The sequence below is a fragment of the Abramis brama genome, assembly GCF_963993115.1.
Source record: "Abramis brama genome assembly, chromosome: 12".
NCBI classification, from domain to species: Eukaryota; Metazoa; Chordata; class Actinopteri; order Cypriniformes; family Leuciscidae; genus Abramis; species Abramis brama.
In genome coordinates, this window is record NC_139974.1 from 11,598,577 (window position 1) to 11,617,379 (window position 18,803).

The 18,803-nt window shown below is 40.6% G+C and overlaps 1 protein-coding gene across 3 annotated transcripts in view; it reads left to right on the forward strand.

The window, feature by feature from the left end:
* kmt2ba (lysine (K)-specific methyltransferase 2Ba) overlaps positions 1-12,422 on the forward strand; it is a 31,310-nt gene extending 18,888 nt beyond the window's left edge. For all 3 annotated transcript variants that reach the window (XM_084130549.1, XM_084130550.1, XM_084130551.1), the window contains exons 21-37: positions 232-332; positions 419-501; positions 580-714; positions 792-950; positions 1,039-1,156; positions 1,234-1,312; positions 1,614-1,774; positions 1,920-2,075; positions 2,538-4,968; positions 5,385-5,504; positions 5,585-5,703; positions 5,808-5,936; positions 6,043-6,295; positions 6,413-6,520; positions 9,596-9,679; positions 10,396-10,525; positions 10,627-12,422. In XM_084130549.1, the coding sequence (XP_083986675.1) occupies positions 232-332; positions 419-501; positions 580-714; positions 792-950; positions 1,039-1,156; positions 1,234-1,312; positions 1,614-1,774; positions 1,920-2,075; positions 2,538-4,968; positions 5,385-5,504; positions 5,585-5,703; positions 5,808-5,936; positions 6,043-6,295; positions 6,413-6,520; positions 9,596-9,679; positions 10,396-10,525; positions 10,627-10,902 (4,642 nt within the window). In that variant the 3' untranslated portion in view covers positions 10,903-12,422. The remainder of the gene's footprint in view (positions 1-231; positions 333-418; positions 502-579; positions 715-791; positions 951-1,038; positions 1,157-1,233; positions 1,313-1,613; positions 1,775-1,919; positions 2,076-2,537; positions 4,969-5,384; positions 5,505-5,584; positions 5,704-5,807; positions 5,937-6,042; positions 6,296-6,412; positions 6,521-9,595; positions 9,680-10,395; positions 10,526-10,626) is intronic.
* The last annotated feature ends 6,381 nt before the right edge of the window (positions 12,423-18,803 follow it).

An 18,803-nucleotide genomic window follows, 5' to 3' on the forward strand; every position in this document is an offset into this window, starting at 1 on the left:
GCTACAGCACTTATATTAATGATTCATATTCCTTAAAGTCAGTGTTAAACTTTGAGCAGATTAAATTGGGAATCAGTGGATCTCAACCTTTTTGACTTCAAACATGTCTTATTTTAAGTCTTCTTGAGGCCCCCTTGGAAATTTGTTGAGAAACACTCTGCTGCATGTATTCCGGTTTTTCTATTTGTGATGTTTTTAGTAAAGGTTCATTTTGCCCCTTTTGTTTCATAGTGGTATGCTTCCTGAAGCTGTAATTCCCCCCAGCAATGAACACAGTTATGCACAATGGCTAAAAGAGCAGAACCCAGAAAACTCTCACTCAAAATCTCAAGGTAAGCACATTGTGTTTTTATCTTTATGGCTCATGCTCTCATCTTGTTTGTATCTTGTTTTGTTAATTTGTGTCCATAAACCACAGATCTGCAGAATGTGAACTCTCAGTCTTTCATGGATGAAAGACAATGCTCCCTCTGTCAGCAACATGGAGATGCCAAACCGAATGTAGGTGAAACCTCTAGCAGTTCTGTTTTCTGGGACGATTATTCTGTTGGACTCAGTTGAGTTGTATTGTATGTGTAGGATGCTGGTAGGCTGCTGAATATTGGACAGAATGAATGGGCTCATGTGAACTGCTGCATGTGGTCGGCGGAAGTGCAGGAAGTCAAAGGAGCTTTGCTGCATGTTCACAGTGCCGTTGCCAGGGGCCGGTTCATGGTAAGTATCAACTGATAAACAATAGTGTATATGTAGAATAAAATCTAGAAATATTATTAAATGTACCTTTTTTCCAGCGCTGTGAAAGTTGTGGCCAAACGGGGGCGACTGTGGGTTGTTGTCTCACCTCTTGTCAGAGTAACTACCACTTCATGTGTGCTCGTGCCAGCAACTGTGTCTTCCAGTGTGATAAGAAAGTCTACTGTTACAAACACCGTGATCTTATAGACAGCAAGGTTTGTATGTTTAGCAAAACTGTTCATGTTTTACAGTTACTGTATAATTTGAAGTGAGAAGAATGTAAACAAGCTTTTCTTTTTGTAGATTGAACAAGGCAATGGTTTTGAAGTTCTCAGAAGGGTCTACGTTGATTTTGATGGAATCAGTCTGCGTAGGAAGTTTCTAACAGGCTTGGAGCCAGAGTCTGTAAATGTGATGATTGGTGAGTAAGCGGGTCCTTTTTTTGTGTGTGTGTTTAAAAATAAGAGAGAATTCAAAAAATTTCATGTACCCATGCAGGGTCTCTACACATTCAAAAACTTGGTGTTCTGACGGAGCTGTCTGCAAATTCTGGAAAATTGTATCCAGTTGGTTACCAGTAAGTAACAGTTTAAAATCACTCGGCTTTCATTTGATAATTCTTTTCATTTGATTCTGGTGATGATCAGTTATCAAAGCATTAGTCACATAATTCCTTTTGTAGTACAACTATTGTCCAAAAAATAATTAAAGAAACATGAAAGGGTTTAGCAGAACTTAGATTGTTAACGGCAAACTAGTATCAGCTTCAGATTGCACATTCAACCTCTATGAATGTTTATCTTAAAGAAGCAATTGTTGTTCCAGCTTGATGATCTTTTTCCATAGTTATCTGTACTCATAGTTTGATCTGGTCTCAGATGTTCTAGATGGTATTGGAGCACAGTTGACCCTCGCAGGCGATGCCGGTACACTTGTAAAGTGACAGAGATGCGACCTTCAACACGGTGCAAAACTCCTTGTTTCTTGGTGGACCAGGGAGAAAATCACACAATTGTACACAGCCCAAAAGTTCACAATGGTGTGTGTTTAAGTATATCTATCTACATGCATATTGTTTTTTTAACATTTAAGCATTTAATTTAGAGCCTGTACAGTTTTTGGCCAGCATGGTGTAAAATCTTTGTACTTTGTTAATTTTTCACAATCATATTTCTGTCTCGTAGATGAGGATGGCACAGACAGCGAGTCTTTTTCACCTGAGCTTCCTCCCATCACCCCCTCCAAGACTAAACAGGACTCAGGGGTGGTAGGTAAGACTCCTGGGTATCCACACAACAGGAGACCAGCAGGAGGAATGTCCAGACCATTACCTTCCCCAGGTAAGATTCTTCCATCATTTTTAAGCTTTCTGTTCATTTATTAAACAAATAAATCAAATTACATCAAATTTCAATATGATGAAAAATGTCATAATTTACTCACCCTCATGTCATTCCATACCCATCACACATCCATGTGAATCGAATAGTATAAATAAGTATTAAAATTAAGAGATGAGAAGGTATGAACTGACAATGATTTATTGGCAAGCGACATGTGCGTTCCATTCCCTCTCTTAGAGGTGTTTATGAACACCTTAGAGCTTAACAAATAAAGCATTCCTGTGAAATAAATAATAAATGAAAAAAAAAAAAAACCGGAACAAAGTCTTTATCAACAGAAAGTAATCAAATGTAAAACAACACTGCATAGTCTTCACTCTGTATAAATATAGATTAATCCTACTAAAGAGCAGCGATTGATTTTTCTCTGTATCTTTTGTTGTTTTATTAACATCTCAGGAAATGCTGTTTCCACATCCCATCACATTTTGACCATCAGTGACCTTGATGAGACACGGCGTGCAACAAGGAGACTTTCCACACGTAGCCGAAACGCCTCTCCTCCCCCTGTGGTACTTTCGGGCCCGATGGCTCAGCGATCAGGGAGCTCGATTCACCCTAGGTCGCTTTCATTCAGCCCCCCTGTCTCACCACTTGGTGCAACCGAGAACCTCCTGAGCACCACTTCACCTCGACGAAGAGGGAGGCCTTCTTCGTTATCTCCATCTAGCATCACCTCAGGACCCTCACCACCACAAGCAGCTCTCCGGAGTCCATCTTCGACCGCACCTTCATCTGTACGCCACTCCTCACGACTTCAACAGCCTTTCACAACCACAACACATAAAAGTGACGAGGTGGATCAGGAGTTCTTTGCCTTGTCAGAGCCAGAGGAGGCTGCAGGTGCGCCAAGCCACAGAATTCCCACCACATCTGACAAGTCGGATCAAGAACTGCTTTCTGCGCACTTTGATCCAGACACAGATGTGGCTTTGGCCTCAGTATTGAACGCAAAGCTTGAATTTGACGAGGCTTTGCTCAATGAAAATGTGGCTCTGGATTGTGACCCTCAAGGTAGTGAGGCAGATGTGGAAGAAGGAGCCTGCAAATACATCTCTGGCAGGAATGATCTGTCATCACCTGTGACTTCAGAGATGCAGATGGAAACAGATGATGATGTTGCTGACCATTATCTAAATTTCTCTCGCACAGTTGTGGTCCGTGAGCCTGCCAAAGACTCTACACAAGCAGGTCTTGCTGTCCTCTCTAACTCAGGGTCCATCTCGCAGCTGGATGGAGCTGACAATGACTCGGAGAGTGATACAGGTGAAGCCAACACAGATGATGATACTCAGGAAGTAGGGAGTAGTTTTTGTAGTCAGGATACTGAGCCATTAAAACTCACTGGTCCAAACAAGGGCAGAACCCTTGGCGACGGGCAGCTAGTTTGCACGCAAGCATCGATTGCAAATCCACATACAGCAGATTCTGTTGATCAGAATGCTCAGCCAGAGACTCAAAACATGGACCAGGTTTGTGAAGAACAGGAAATAAGTACTTTAAAAGAGAGCGGAGAATTGCTTGTTGACCTTAGCGCTGACATATCCAACCAGCAGGAAGCATCCTTCACAGAAGGATTGAAAGCAACAACCCCCATCATTTACAAAGGTGGTGATCTTGTGACGAGCCAAGAAGTAGTCTTGATGGAGAATGAATCAACAGAGAGCTCGCAAGAGGTGTTCTTGGACGACGCCAGTGGGAATTTTATATCCGCTGTTGACGGCAGAGTTTTGGACTTGACAGAAAATGCTGCTGGTCCTGAGGCGGCAAGTGATTCCTCACCAATAAACAAGGATGAATCTGTTTTAATGAGAGATTTGTTGCCTGTTGAGAATCTGGCAGCAGCCAAGCCAATGAGTGGTACTAGAACAATTCATGTAGTTGCACCAGCTATGCACACAAAAAGACGTTATGTGACTATACAACCTGGATCCCAACCCAAAACTCTCCAGATGGCCATACCTACTGCCACCTCTCTGCCGCTCTCCATGCCTGTCAGTGTTGTCTCATCTCCTCCCACCTTTTCCATTGCACAGCAAGGAACTCTGCTTGCTCATGCCCCGGCTGTAGTGAATGGTTTCGGAGCTCTGTCGAAGGAAGCCACAAAGGGTCGTGCGATCGCCATACGCATTGCCACCCCAAAACAAGTAACAGGACAGTCTCTGCTCCAGTGTTTGCCCGGTACACCCTCTACACCTCAGGTTCTTCTGGTCAACCGGGCTGGACAGATTCTAGTGAAAAACCCACAGACTAATACCTACCAAGTACCTAGTGCTAATTCCCCCTCGTATACCCAAATCAGCCAGATTGCGAAGATAATCCACAGTAGTAACGTTCTCCAGCGACCCGTCCCTAAGGTTACGGTGATACCAGTGCCACAGCTTCAGACTAGTCTCAGCAAAACCACACCAACGCGCATCATATCTTACGGCAGCAGCAATCGAGCAGCACCGTCAACCCAGGTGCTTATCAGGAGGATTCCTCAGAGTTATCCTAGTCCGCTGATAGAAAGAGCTGACTTGATTTCTGGAGGTGGGCGGAAGGAAATGGCCCAGGCTATAATCGATAAAGCAATGGCAAGTCACCGTGAAATGGCAAGTCCCATCAGCACGAACCCTTCTCAGCTCCACCTTGATAAACGCCTCTCTCCTGAATCGAAGGAATCATCTACTGGGTGTCGTCTTCGAACTCAACCAAACATCTTGTCCCACTCCAGACCTCCAGTCAAGATCAAGAGAGTGTCTTCATTAACTGATCGAATTGGTGTGAAAAGATGCAGGACAGACTTCTTGGATCAAATAGATCCTTCTTCCCAGGATGACCCCAGCAGGTAGGGACAAATATTTAATCAAATCGGTCAGGATGATCTAATCATTGGTCTAGGTTTAGATTATTTTAGAGACCTAGCATCTGGGAGGGGGGATTTCCTGTTTTTTAGCATGTAAACAGTCCATCTGATGTAATGCTATCATTTTGTGCCATAAAAGGTTATAGTAAATGCTGTGAAAAAGTTAGACTTTCTGTTTTTCTGCATATACATGCATTACACTGAATAACATCTATGAATGCACAAAAGCGACTTACCATGAACAAAAACACCAGCTGCCTGGTGGACCTGATCATGAACCAAATCTTAATTCATTACGACAGATAAAAATGTCATATTGAACATCTCAACTGGATGTTCTTGTTAATTTTGCTTTATTTTCATCATGTAATAATAATCGTTATTTTTCACATTTTTAGATCAAATCGGGTTAGAATAAAGGCCCCTAGTGTAAAGGATGTGCTCGATTTTGACGAACCTGATGTTGGATCTCTTGACCAGCAGAAGATTGATGAATCCAAGATTGCTGAACTAGAGAAGTCAGTAATGAGAATTTAAAATCACATTTAGTCATGTTTTACCCTAGAAAATCACAATATTTTCTTTTTCTTCTTTTTAGAATTACTCCAAATAATTTGGAGCCCACTGCGGCGCAGGAAAATGACACACGAGACGGTGGTAAATCTCAATGTATGAGCTCAAAATATAGTGATTCCTCTGACTGGGCCCCATATGCAGGTTAATATGAAATATGGCTGACGTTAGGCACATTTGTTGTAGTTGCTCGCACTAATTCGATGAATAGTTCGATGAAAAGTTCACTGCATGTGTAATTGTTTCAGGTTGGAGTTCAGATGAGGACTCCCCATCACCTGGCAAGCAGGATAAATATGCCAGTCTGTATCAACCCCACCTGCGTTTCCAAATTACCAGTGAGGATGGTTTTAGCGTAGAGGCCGACAGCATGGATGGTCAGTTTCGAGAAATCTTGTACTGGGACCATGAAAAAAGCAATTGGGTTTCTTCCTATTAAACTTGGGTAGATTATAATACGTTTCCTTCACTTTGTTTCTTCAGTGGCGTGGAAAGCAGTAATGGATGGTGTCCAGGAGGCACGGATAGGCTGTCGGCTGGAGCAGTTGCCCATCAGCAGGGTCAGTGGTGCCAGGGTGCTGGGTGTCCTCCACGATGCTGTGCTCTTCCTGCTGGAGCAGTTGCAGGGTGCTTCCCTCTGCCAGAAACACCGTTTCCGTTTCCACCAGCATGAACTACCAGAAGAGGTGCTGCCAATCAACCCCAGTGGCTGTGCCCGCGCAGAGGTCTATGTGCGGTAAGTATCAGTAAAGACTATCTGAACTCATGTAGCCTTTGTCACATATTGACTGAGGTACTTCATTTTTTTCAAGTTTTGAAATCAAAAACAACCTTTTTTTATTTCACTCTCCAGAAAATCTACCTTTGATATGTTTAATTTCTTGGCGTCGCAACATCGGCAGCTTCCTGAGTCTAGGCCATGTGATGATGAAGAGGATGATGTTATGCTCAAATCCAGCAGGTTAGACACTCGGCAACATGTGAATGTGAACAGTAACATGTGAATGTAATACACTTCCACTTTAAGATGTTTTTTGAAAGAGGTCTCTTGCTCACCAAGGCTATATTTATTTGGTTTAAAATAAATGTTTTACATCATTACTCCAGTCTTCAGTGTAAGTAAGTAAGTAAACTTTATTTATATAGCACAGATAAAATCACAAAGTGCTTTACATATAGCAAGTTAACAAATTTAACAATTAAGAAACATCATACAAAACATAAAACATAATAGCTCAGTCAACTGAAAGCTTGACTGAATAGAAGTGTCTTCAGCTGTTTTTTAAAAGAATCAACAGAATCGGCCACACGCAGCGACAGTGGCAGGGCATTCCACAGTTTGGGAGCAACTGCTTGAAAGGAGCGGTCTCCCCGAGTTTTAAGGCGGGTTTTAGGGACAATCAGGAGATTTTGACCTGAGGAACGAAGAGTGCGGAAGGAAGAATAAGGAGTTAACATGTCTGCGATATGTAGTGCTCTAAAAGTTCAAACAAAAATTTTATAATCCTAAATTTTACTGGAAGCCAGTGGAGAATAAATAAAATCGGAGTAATGTGTGCCCTTCTGTTGGTTCCTGTTAATAGCCTGGCTGCTGCGTTTTGCACCAATTGGAGACGGTTCAGAGAAACTTTGTTAAAACAAGTAAAAAGAGAATTACAATAATCTAACCTTGAAGAAATAAAAGCATGAATGATCATCTCCGTGGTAGCTTTGGGCAGTATAGTTCTCAGTTTAGAGATGTTTCTCAAATGATAAAAACAGTTTCTGACCAACTGTCTAGAATGACCATCCAGAGACAACGATTGGTCGAACAAAACGCCAAGGTTTCTTAGGCTCAACTGGACGGATGAGTTCAAGGAAACAGAGGTGTTGTTTAATTTGGGGAGCAAATTTTTTGTTCTGGAGCAATGATCAAAGTTTCAGTCTTTTTTATATTCAGTTGTAAATAATTGTTGTATAACCAAGTCTTAATGCATGACAGGCATTCCAATAAATCAGTTAATTTACCTAACTCTGACTCTTTGAATGAGCAGTACAACTGAATGTCATCAGCATAAAAGTGATAAGACACATTATTAAAATTACGAATAATTTCACCAAGAGGGCTAATATACAATAAAAACAAAATAGGACCTAAAACCGAACCCTGAGGAACTCCATATGACAGAGGGGTCATTTCTGACAAAATGTTATTAATAGACACACAAAATGATCTATCACTCAAGTAAGAGGTGAACCATTTTAGAACAGACCCAGAGAACCCCATTTCATTACGTAGCCGATTCATCAATACTGTATGGTCCAATGTATCAAATGCAGACGATAGGTCAAGTAAAATCAATACAGTGTACTGTCCAGAGTCAGCAGCCATCAAAATGTAATTTGATACTTTAAGAAGCGCAGTCTCAGTTGAATGGCATTTGCGAAAACCTGACTGAAATTTATCAAACAAATTTTTTCCATCAAGAAATGAAGTCAGCTGCCCCGCCACCACTCTCTCTAGGATTTTAGATAAAAAAGGCAGTTTAGATATAGGCCTGTAGTTAGTTGGTTCAAAAGAATCCAAATTAGGTTTCTTCAGTATGGGGCTGACAACTGCTTGTTTAAAATGGCTAGGCACAGAACCGGTTAAAAGGGAAAGGTTAATCAGTCTAACAACATATGGTCTGACTTAATCAAACACATTTAGTAGCAATGAAGTCAGCAATACATCAAGCGGGCTTGAGGCTGGTTTCACTTTACTTAATAAACCCTTAATATCCTCGCAAGTGACAGGTGAAAAAGTATCCCAAGAGTATGAGGAAGCTAAACCATAGGATATAGTCTCAAGAGATGGGTTTATAGTAGCTCTAATATCTTGCACCTTGTTTACAAAAGCATGTAAAAACCTGTTACAATCCAACTTTGAGTGCACAGGCACTTGGGGAGCAAGGGGAGAAACAATCTTAGATACAGTATCAAACAGGATTTTAGGATTTTTCTTGTTCAGAGTTACAAGATTAGCAAAATAGTCCGACCTGGCCTGTTTTATCATAACATTAAGCAATGTGATAAGCTCCTTCAAATGCAGTCTATACTTCCAGACTTGTGGATTTCCACAAACGTTCAACTTTACGGCACTTTCTCCTGAAAGCCATTATTTCTTCTTTCACCCAAGGGCAAGGATTCTTAGGGAATGTGCTTTTACTTTTCAGGGGAGCAACATTATTTAAAACAGACAGACAATGATTGTTAAAAGACTGAAGAAAAGATTCAGCATCACTACAATCAATAAAAGAACTAGGGTCAAATGACTCAGAAAATTTCTCAGCTGTAGTTTGACTAATAATGCGTCTTTGCAATGTTGGATTACAAGGAAGACAGTCAACATTAGAAGACAGGTTGAAAAATATGCAACTGTGGTCTGTCACATTTCTGTCCATAACACTCAATTGGTCAATGTTCAGGCCTAAAGAAAAAACAAGGTCCAGAGTATGGCCTTTTATATGTGTAGGACCAGAAACACACTGTTTAAAATGAAATGATTCAGTGAGTGTTAAGAACTCAGATGCCACAGTACATGAAGAGTCATCAATGTGGAAGTTAAAATCCCCGAGTATCAGAACATTTTCAAGTTTGATAATTGAAGATAAAAACTCTGCAAACTCCTCTAAAAACAAGCGAGCTGGACCAGGAGGTCGGTAAATTAAGACACAGTAAAATGAGTCAGTATTTCCAACCTTAGGCATCTGTAGTTCAAAGGATCACATGATGTCACATGTGTCACATGATCCTTCAGAAATCATTCTAATATGCTGATTTGCTGCTCAGTTAGTATAATTGTTTTTTTCAGGATTCTTTCTTAATTAAAAGTTCAGAAGAATAGAATTTATTTGAAATAAAAATCTTTTGTAACAAATCTCTACTTCATAAGAGACTTCTTTTAGAAACATTAAAATTGTACTGGCCCAAACGTTTGAACGGTAGTGTGTGTGTATATGCATGTATAAATCTCAAGAGTGTATATATTCATTCTTGCATTTCAACTTCCCTTCAGAAGAGCCACAAGTACGGAGTTGCCAGTGGCTATGAGGTTCAGACACTTGGAAAAAACCTCCAAAGAAGCTGTGGGAGTTTACAGGTAATTCCTTCCAGTGTGATACAGCACAAAAACTAGCTGTGTAAAACTTCTAATAACCAATCCCATGCCAATAAAAGAGATTAGATCTCTAAAGATGAAAATAGTGTTCAGCTGTTTTTTAATTTCATCTTAGTCTTAGTCTTGTATCAAATGTACTTTTTAGTTTTTATCATATTAAGTCAACCTTGTCCTGTTCTTGTTTTGTCAAGTTTTAGTCGACTAAATGTCTTGGCACTTTAGTCTAGTTTAAGTCAATGAAAACTTTGTTTCGTCATTAAATTGATAATCCTGGTTATTTTGCTCAAAATTATAATCACAATGATTGTGGTCATTTGAGAAATTTAGTTTTTTCATTTAATTTAAGCACAATATCTCAATGAAGATCGCACTTTATTCTCAGTGTAGAAAGACTACCGTGCCCTCGGTTGCCAGACTGAGAAGATTAAGTAAAACACCAGTTAGAAAATGTAACCTTTTAAGAGAAAGGCTCTAATAGGGGGCTTTAAAATCGTGACTTTTGTAAAAACTTTTTAGTGTCGTCTCTTTTCGTCAACGATACTGCATGTTGACATTCACAGTTATTGTTTAATGGCGTTGCTGTCGTCTCGTTTTAGTCATGGAAAAAAGGACGTCGGCGAACATTTTCCGTCATAGATTTTGTTAACGTAATTAACACCAGATGAAAAGTAACCACGTTTTCCTTGTCTCCATGATAGATCTGCTATACATGGTCGTGGTCTTTTCTGCAAGAGGAACATTGAGGCTGGGGAGATGGTGATCGAGTATGCTGGGAATGTCATCCGCTCAGTTCTCACAGACAAAAGGGAGAAATACTATGACGGCAAGGTAAATGTGATTTAAAAACGTCAATTTATCCTTTTGCAGTTTTCGCCAGGCTTTCTTTCCTAACAGTCTACCGTCTAATTCCTCCCTCTGTCTCCTCAAAGGGCATCGGCTGCTACATGTTTCGCATTGACGACTTCGATGTGGTGGATGCCACCATGCATGGAAACGCGGCACGGTTTATCAATCACTCTTGCGACCCGAACTGTTATTCGAGAGTCATCAACGTGGAGAGCCAGAAGCACATCGTTATTTTCGCCCTGCGGAAGATTTACCGTGGAGAGGAGCTCACCTACGACTACAAGTTCCCCATTGAAGATGCAAACAACAAATTGCACTGTAATTGCGGGGCCCGGCGCTGCCGACGCTTCCTGAACTGAAGTCACCGTGGTTTAATCTGGCACATGGGTGGAAATAGGAAGTTTGTGAGGGGATTTTTTGGTATGGCTGGCTATTTTTGAAGGAAGACACTCATTACAGGTGCTTGAGGGTATGGAGATGAAGGATACACCATATTGATATTGATTGGCCAGTGTGTAGCGTTTTTAGACCACCACTCACATCTTGATTGGTTACCTCGTATGAGCTATATTTCCTACCCCCAACATTCAACAACCTGGGAAGTCCTGGACTGGATGAGGCAGATGATTGCTTTGATTTAACAATTAAAAATTGTGACCTCAAACGAATACCCTTTACTTAACTATTTCACCAGTTTTCCCCAGCATGCCTTTCAAATCTTGCCACTGGTAATACAGTAGATCTTTTCTGGAAGAATCCTTTAGCTGTCAGAACTAATGTACAGAGGTTTTCATAGTGGAAGATACCCTGAAGTTTCAAAGGGTGTGATTATTTTTGCTACTGAATCAGAGGAGTTCCTATGATGGGTCGTCCTCAATAGCACCTTAATAATCTTTGCTCCCCCCTCCCTCCCTCCTCCCAGAAATGTTGGCACTGTACATATTCTCCTGAACAGATGTACATTTTGGTGAACTATGAACAATCTTGCCACACAACAGTCTGTAAACAGGAGCCTGTATATTTCACAGTGTGTTTTTTTTTTACATGGGTGCAAATGAATGCATCACTTAGAACATGCTTTTAAAAAAAACTAATTCCCTTGACTGGTAGAGATAGAGTACCTTTGCTCTAAATGCATGTACAGACAGTTTTGCAGCATTCTGGGTCATGTACAGATTACCTTTCTTCATAAGACTTCACCCAAAGCCCAATTTTTGACACATTGATTTTAAGAACCCACTGTTTTTATGTGCTTTTATAACTTAAGGTCAGTCTTTGGATGGCTCTATTGTAATATTCTCCATATTAGGATGACTTGTGCAGTGTTAAATGTTCAAAAAACTCCCATCCTGATCAAAACATGCACAAGTATTAACAGAAATATACAAACCCATACTCCCGAATGGCGGGTTTAGCTTGAAACAGCCGACTTGCTTCTAATAGCCATGTGTTTGTTCCTTTCCTCATGCAGCGCGTTTAGGCCGACTCTCATTTCCATTTTATTTGACTACCTCAGTAGCTCAGTAAACCAGTGACCGCTAGTGAAGTTACAGTGCAAACATTAGTAACAATTATGCTGGGATAATCCCGAAATAGCTTTGATTTTATGCAACGTGACTGTAGGGGTTGTTTGTTTCATTTGTTTGTTTTTCCAGAGAATTCCCGGATCCCTCTTCCCTCGTGCTTTTGTACAGAATTGAAGTGTGCTTATTAAAAATGAAGACTGAGGCTTGATTCCATCACTGAACGTGATCCAACTCAAAGTGAAACTTTGTGTATAGTTGTATACAAGAATTTCTAAATCTGTTCAATTTTTCTACGCACTTTTTTTTTATTTATGATGTTCTGTACGTAATAAAGATAAAGATATTTGAACAAAGTACGTTCTTAAATTGTTTTTTTGTTCTAAATATTTTAAGATGGCATGAAAGCAAAATTGATCATGTTTACTGTATTACAGCATGTTATGCTAAATAAAAAATGGCTTCCGTTCTGCCTTTAATGAACTTTAACTTGATTTGACCCATTCAAAATCTTGCAAGTAGTTCATTTGGATTTATTAACTATTTATTTTGACTTTCATCTGAACATTTTTAAACTGAACTGGTGTATTGATATAAATGTAATAACCTGTCTAAGAAACGATATAAGGGTTAATTAATGATTGATGGTTCGTTCCAGGTCATGTCTTATAAGTGCATATAGAAACTTGGGATTTCATCATCTCACTCTTAAAACTTATTCTTTCCTCACTCTCTTTCTTGCTGCAACTCGTATGAATGTGTGTGTGTTTGTGTTAGATATTAGTTTTATGTGTTAGAGAAGTGTTACTTGTGTTATGTGCTTACGAATTTAATGTCTTAAACTGCTGATCTAAGTTACCTTGCTAACTATAGTGTTTCACTATAGTTTGGATATTTATATATTGCAGAGCTGATAGTTACAGCCAGTTCAAATGTCTGTCTCTAAGATGTCAAATAAGGTCAAATAATCAAATAAGATGTCTCTCTTATTGTCAAAAGCAAAAGTATTGCAAATGCACAACAATCTTTGAATTATTTATTATTAAGACCAAATTGTTACTTATATCAACACTTTTAATAGCACGTTCAAAGTTTTCATTTTGACTTGGTAACAACTAATAGTATTTTATTATTATAATTTTTTTGTTGTTAGCATCTGCATTGGACCCCCGCTTCAAAGGGCTACCCTTTCTAGAAAACGAAGAAAGAGAATTTGTCTTCACTAAACTTACTGTTGATGCCACAAACAGTGTATATTTGCAACTTCCCTTATTTTCATGAACCAAATGCTGGCTAATTAACTAGACTGTATTAAGGATTATACTGTAAGATTGTAATATGATGGTCCGAAATAGTTGGCTTGTTTTAGTGAAATTATTGACTTGGCTGGCGTTCGTATTTATATTTCATTTAGTTACAGATTCAGGTGGAACAGCAGGAGGATGCAGTTGAAGAGAAACCACCAGACACAGCTGAAGAAGGTATTTATTTTAATAACTTGTTAATAATAAGTAATCTGTTTCAATTTAAAGGGTAGGCATACTGTAGCATAAAAGTTTGGGATGCATTTGTAATTCAAAATGTATTTAAGGACAAGAAATGAGATGTAAACAAACAACTTTTTCATCATGTGTTTCCATCAATCTAATTCATTTTCTTTTTCAGATGAGATGCGTCCTGCAAAAAAAATGAAAGGATGGATGGATTTGCTCTTCCGCAACATCTTTCAACAGGTGCCAGAGACCTATCAAAGTCAGCTAGCGTGATCAGCAGAGACGAGGTATTCAAATACAGATCCATGGTTTCTCTGCCACTGACTGAAAATGCACTGGACTGGTGGAAGTCCCATGGGACAGAGCTACCAATCCTTGCAAATCTGGCAAGAAGTTGTCTTTGCATTCCTGCTACCAGTGTGGCCTCAGAGAGAGTGTCTTTTCAGAGAAGCAGTTTACGGCCAGATTGTGTTGGTCAATTAATATTTTTGAAAAAAAATCTCAAGTAGATGGGGTTAGAAAAAAGCAAGTCATATCATAGCCATGTGTTTGTTCATATCTGTCTTACGACACTCACCACCATATTTTAATCGCACTCTGTGTGGTGTTACTGCCCGTTGGACTTGGCCTGTTGCATTTCTGCACTTTACTGTATTTACACACTTTGCTGTATTTCCTAAATGTTCAGGAAATGTGTGCAATGTTTACAATAAAAGCACTCATGGTGCATTGAATATGTAGAAGTAGTATTATTTTTCTTGGTTTACTTGTATTTTGAATCCTAAGAAGTTAAGCTATTGAACTGAAGTCCTGAATCAAGTTATTAAAATCTATTGAATGGTCATGAATTTCCCAAAAATTGATTTTATTTGCTCAGATACAGATGTATACTAAAATTTACAGAATAGAATCGTTAATAATCGAATCGAATCAAATTTCGTTGTTAATCGAATTGAATTGTTCTGATTTGCAAAAATCGTTTTTGAATCGAATCAAAAACCTCTGAATCATGAATCGAATCGATTGGCTGTCTACCCAAAGGTTCACAGCCCTATTCCTCCCACATCTGGAGGGACACCACGTCTTGGTCCGTACGGACAACATGGCGGTGGTGTCCTACATAAATCGCCAGGGCGGTCTCAGGTCTCTAAACCTGTTAAAGGTTTCCTCTAAAGCTGCTGTTATGGGCTCACGCCAACCTGCGCTCACTCAGGGCGGCTCACGTGCCGGGCACGATGAACATAGGTGCAGACATGCTATCTCGGGGCAACGTTCTCCCAGAGGAATGGTCTCTCCACCTCCGTACAGTTCTTTTGTTGTGGAAAGTCTTCGTCTCAGAAGACAACTCTCACTGCCCAATCTTCTTTTCAAAGAGCAGGGATGCACTGGCCCATGAATGGCCCAGCCTCCTCCTTTATGCGTGACCCGTAAAACTGTGAATTTCTGAGGGTACTTATATTTCTTCAGGAGCTGTTGGACACAGGGCGCTCTCCATCCACGCTCAAAGTGTATGTGGCAGCTATCGCTGCTTTTCACTTACCGGGCGGTGGCTGGCTCCTCTTTGGGTAAAAGCGACCTGATCATTCGCTTCCTTAAAGGAGCCAGGAGACTTAACCCGCCTTGGCCACCTTCGGTGCCGGCCTGGGACCTATACTTGGTTCTACAGGGTCTTAAGGGACCTCCCTTCGAGCCACTCCAGTCGGCTGATCTGAAATCCTTCTCTCTTAAAACCGCTCTGCTGTTAGCACTAGCTCAACTCCGTTCAGAGCCCAGGTTATTTCCCTATCGGCTCTTCCCATATCGGAAGAAGATAGTGACGCTCACACGCTCTGCCCTGTCAGAGCCCTGAGAATATATCTGGAGCATTCTGCCTCTTTCAGACAGTCAGAACAGCTCTTTATCTGTTTCGGGGGCCGCACCAAAGAGCTGCCGGTCGCGAAACTCACACTCTCAAGATGGATAGTGGATGCCATCTCTCTGGCCTACACTTCTATGGGTCTTCCGTGCCCCATAGGTGTAAGAGCCCACTCAACAAGAGGTATGGCTTCCTCTTGGGCATGGTCCAGTGGAGTCCCCATTGAAGACATTTGTGTGGTGGCCGGCTGGACCGCTCTGTCCAAATTTGCAAGATTCTATAACCTAGAGGTTCCCGCCCTGCAGGCATGAGTTCTCTCCTTCTAGAGGCCCTGGCTCTTCCGACCCAGGCCCATGTATGACCCAGACCCCTCCTAGTTTTCGCCTGGCTCCGCAGCGCGAGTCCCCGCAGACTGCGCGCGCACCTCCCCAAACGACGAGGCGTGGTTTATACTCGATGCGCTCGCCGTTGTACTATTCTTTGAAACGATAGTTAGGCCAGGGTTATGCCCGGCAGGTGCGCATGGACTGGGTTCAGTAATGAAAGGCTTTCAATGACCAAAAAATAATTCGGACTGACAAAATAATAAAAATGACATTCTTCTTCTTTTAAATAATAATAATAATACAAATAATAATAATAACGACATTCTTCTTCTAAATAACAATAAGCGTCATTAATAATAAAAATCATAATATTATGAAATTATTATAAGAATATTACAAATTGTCATGCAATTATTAATGTGAATGAATGGTACTCCACATCACATCATCATCACTATTGTACACCCCAATACATGTGACGTGATATACAAAATTAAATGCTAATTGTTTCAAAGTGCTGTAAAATAATGCATTGTGATAGGTCATTTGCTCATCCAAGTTTCTCTTCTTTTCCGTCTTCCGTGTGTCCATGGCGTAAAATGAGGGCGTGGGAGAAGTGGAGACTTGAATATATAGGGGCGTGTTATTCTAATGACGATCGTTTTCAGCCGCGGCATTTATCAAGGGAAGGTATTGCGTACACCTGGATTTCAAAGGTACGCACAGCTTAATAAATCAGGCGGTGAGAGGAGTGTAAGCATAATCTTACGCCAACATATACGCCCGTTTCTACTCAAGAATGATAAATGAGGGCCTATGTGTGGTATATATCATTCTAAAGCCCGACACTCTGGTCTATGATGATTTAGACCACTACTCTGTTATAGTTCTGGCCTGGGGCTCCCCTGACACCTTCAGAGTACACACCATTTGAGAAATTAGTCTGATTCAAATGTGAATCAGAAGACCAAATGCTGACTGGATGAGAGGAGGAGCTGGGGATGGAGGAGGGTCATTAGCTCCTGAGAAATGCAATAACTTCTGATAATTTCGAAGGACCTTATGGATTCTGTGATAGGCGTTGTATCCCTGAAGAGACGTGGATCAGCTGAGTCAGCTGATGCAAGCTTGAGATTACAGCTGATACACTGGCATTGAGAAACCGTGTGCAGTTCATGATAGATCATTAGTTCTTAATAGAAATAACCACATACTACATACTGTCATATGTAAATCTAAAAAATATAGTATTTACTGTGTAACTGACTTCCATCAGTGAGTTGTGAATGTGGTCAGCACATTAATGGTGAAGTAAAAATCTTTTAATCAGTACACTTGGCCAATTCCCTAATACTTAATTTTAGGATAAAAGCTCCAGGAAGTGCGGTCCTTTTCTTTTTGATGTGGCGGTGTGTCACATGCCCATCTTGATGAATGCATTTTTCTCTCATGAATGACCCATCATCAATTTAAATAGCTCAGTACTGCACTATTTTTTTTGTCCATCCAATGTTCATTGATAATTTCCCCCATTGTAAAACTTGTTTAAAAGGTTGGATTAAAAATTATAGTGATTTTGTGTCACTGTACATGCATATGGTTATATATTGGTAATCCGTAAAAGGGACAAAGCTTTTACATATTTGCTACGTTTTTTCATTTCGACATTAAAGGAGCTGTATGTAGTTTTCAGCGGCCTCTAGCGGTGATGTTTCAGATTGCAACCAATACGTTTACAAGCGCGTGCTCTTACGCGTGCTTGAATTTATGAGCGAGCACTGTGTGTACCGGCCAGACTGAGACGCAACACACAAAGCATCCCACAACATGCTGGAAACTCCCACTGCAACGTTACAATAATAGGCTACTTTTATCAGCTTGACGTTGAACTAATGCTCCACCATGATAAGTATGGAACCCTATCAACCGTGCCGAATTTTGCCACTGCAAGCACTACTTCACATTTTCTTCAAGAAATGTACATTCTAGGTTTGTAGATAAGGTTTCTCCATGATTCAAATGCCCTGCCGATGTTGATCCGTGTTTTTTACCCGAAGTTCATCCGATTCACGTCTGGCCTTACGAGCTTCAGCAGAAAAAACTTTGTTTTTGATCAATATGTGGAGTTTGTGTTGGAGTCGGTGTTTTGCTGGGCGCAGGTCGTTTCTTAGTGTTGTCAGACATGTCATAAGTTGCATAAGTCATAAGTCCATGTCATAAGTTGCAGTGTCGTCGCTGTTGAGTGCAAAGTCAGTAGGCTAGACGAGGCGAGAGGCTCGGGAGCGCGCATGCAGGTGACGTCACTGGCGGTAAATCCGACCCGGGACCTTCACATAAAAATAAGAATACTTGCTTTCAGACAGAGGTAATAGCAAAACCCGCAAAGTGGATAATTTTAATGTGAGATTACAACCCCTTCACATACAGGCAATAAAAAAAGGATTCGTTTTGGTAAAAAAGCTACATACAGCACCTTTAAAAAAACAACCATTAATAAAGAGAAAAAAAAGGAAAAGAAAAGAAAACACTTAATCCAGAGTTACTGACAGGAATTACACATGTGGAAACTACCGGCGAAAAACATAAAAAAAAGACCGCCGTGGAGTGACGAAGAACGCGAAGGGGAGGCAGATTCTGGCAGGGAGTCGAAATTCGGCACAACACCTGTGCTGCCGACGCTTCCTGAACTAAAGTCACTGTGGTTTACTCTGGCACATGTGTGGACATGAGTTTGTGAGGGGATTTTTTGTTATGGGTGGCTATTTTTGAAGGAAGACACTCATTACAGGTGCTTGAGGGTATGGAGATGAAGGATACACCATATTGATTGGCCAGTGTGTAGCGTTTTTAGACCACCACGTCTTGATTGGTTACCTCGTATGAGCTATATTTCCTACCCCCAACATTCAACAACCTGGGGCCTGTACCATGAAGGTAGCTTAACAAACTCGGGGTTACAGGATTAGTTTTGAGTTGACAAAACCAAACCGATGCAATCAGGCTTTATTGGTACCATGATGCAGCTCATCAACTTTCTTTGTCAACTCAGGCTTTGATCCTTAA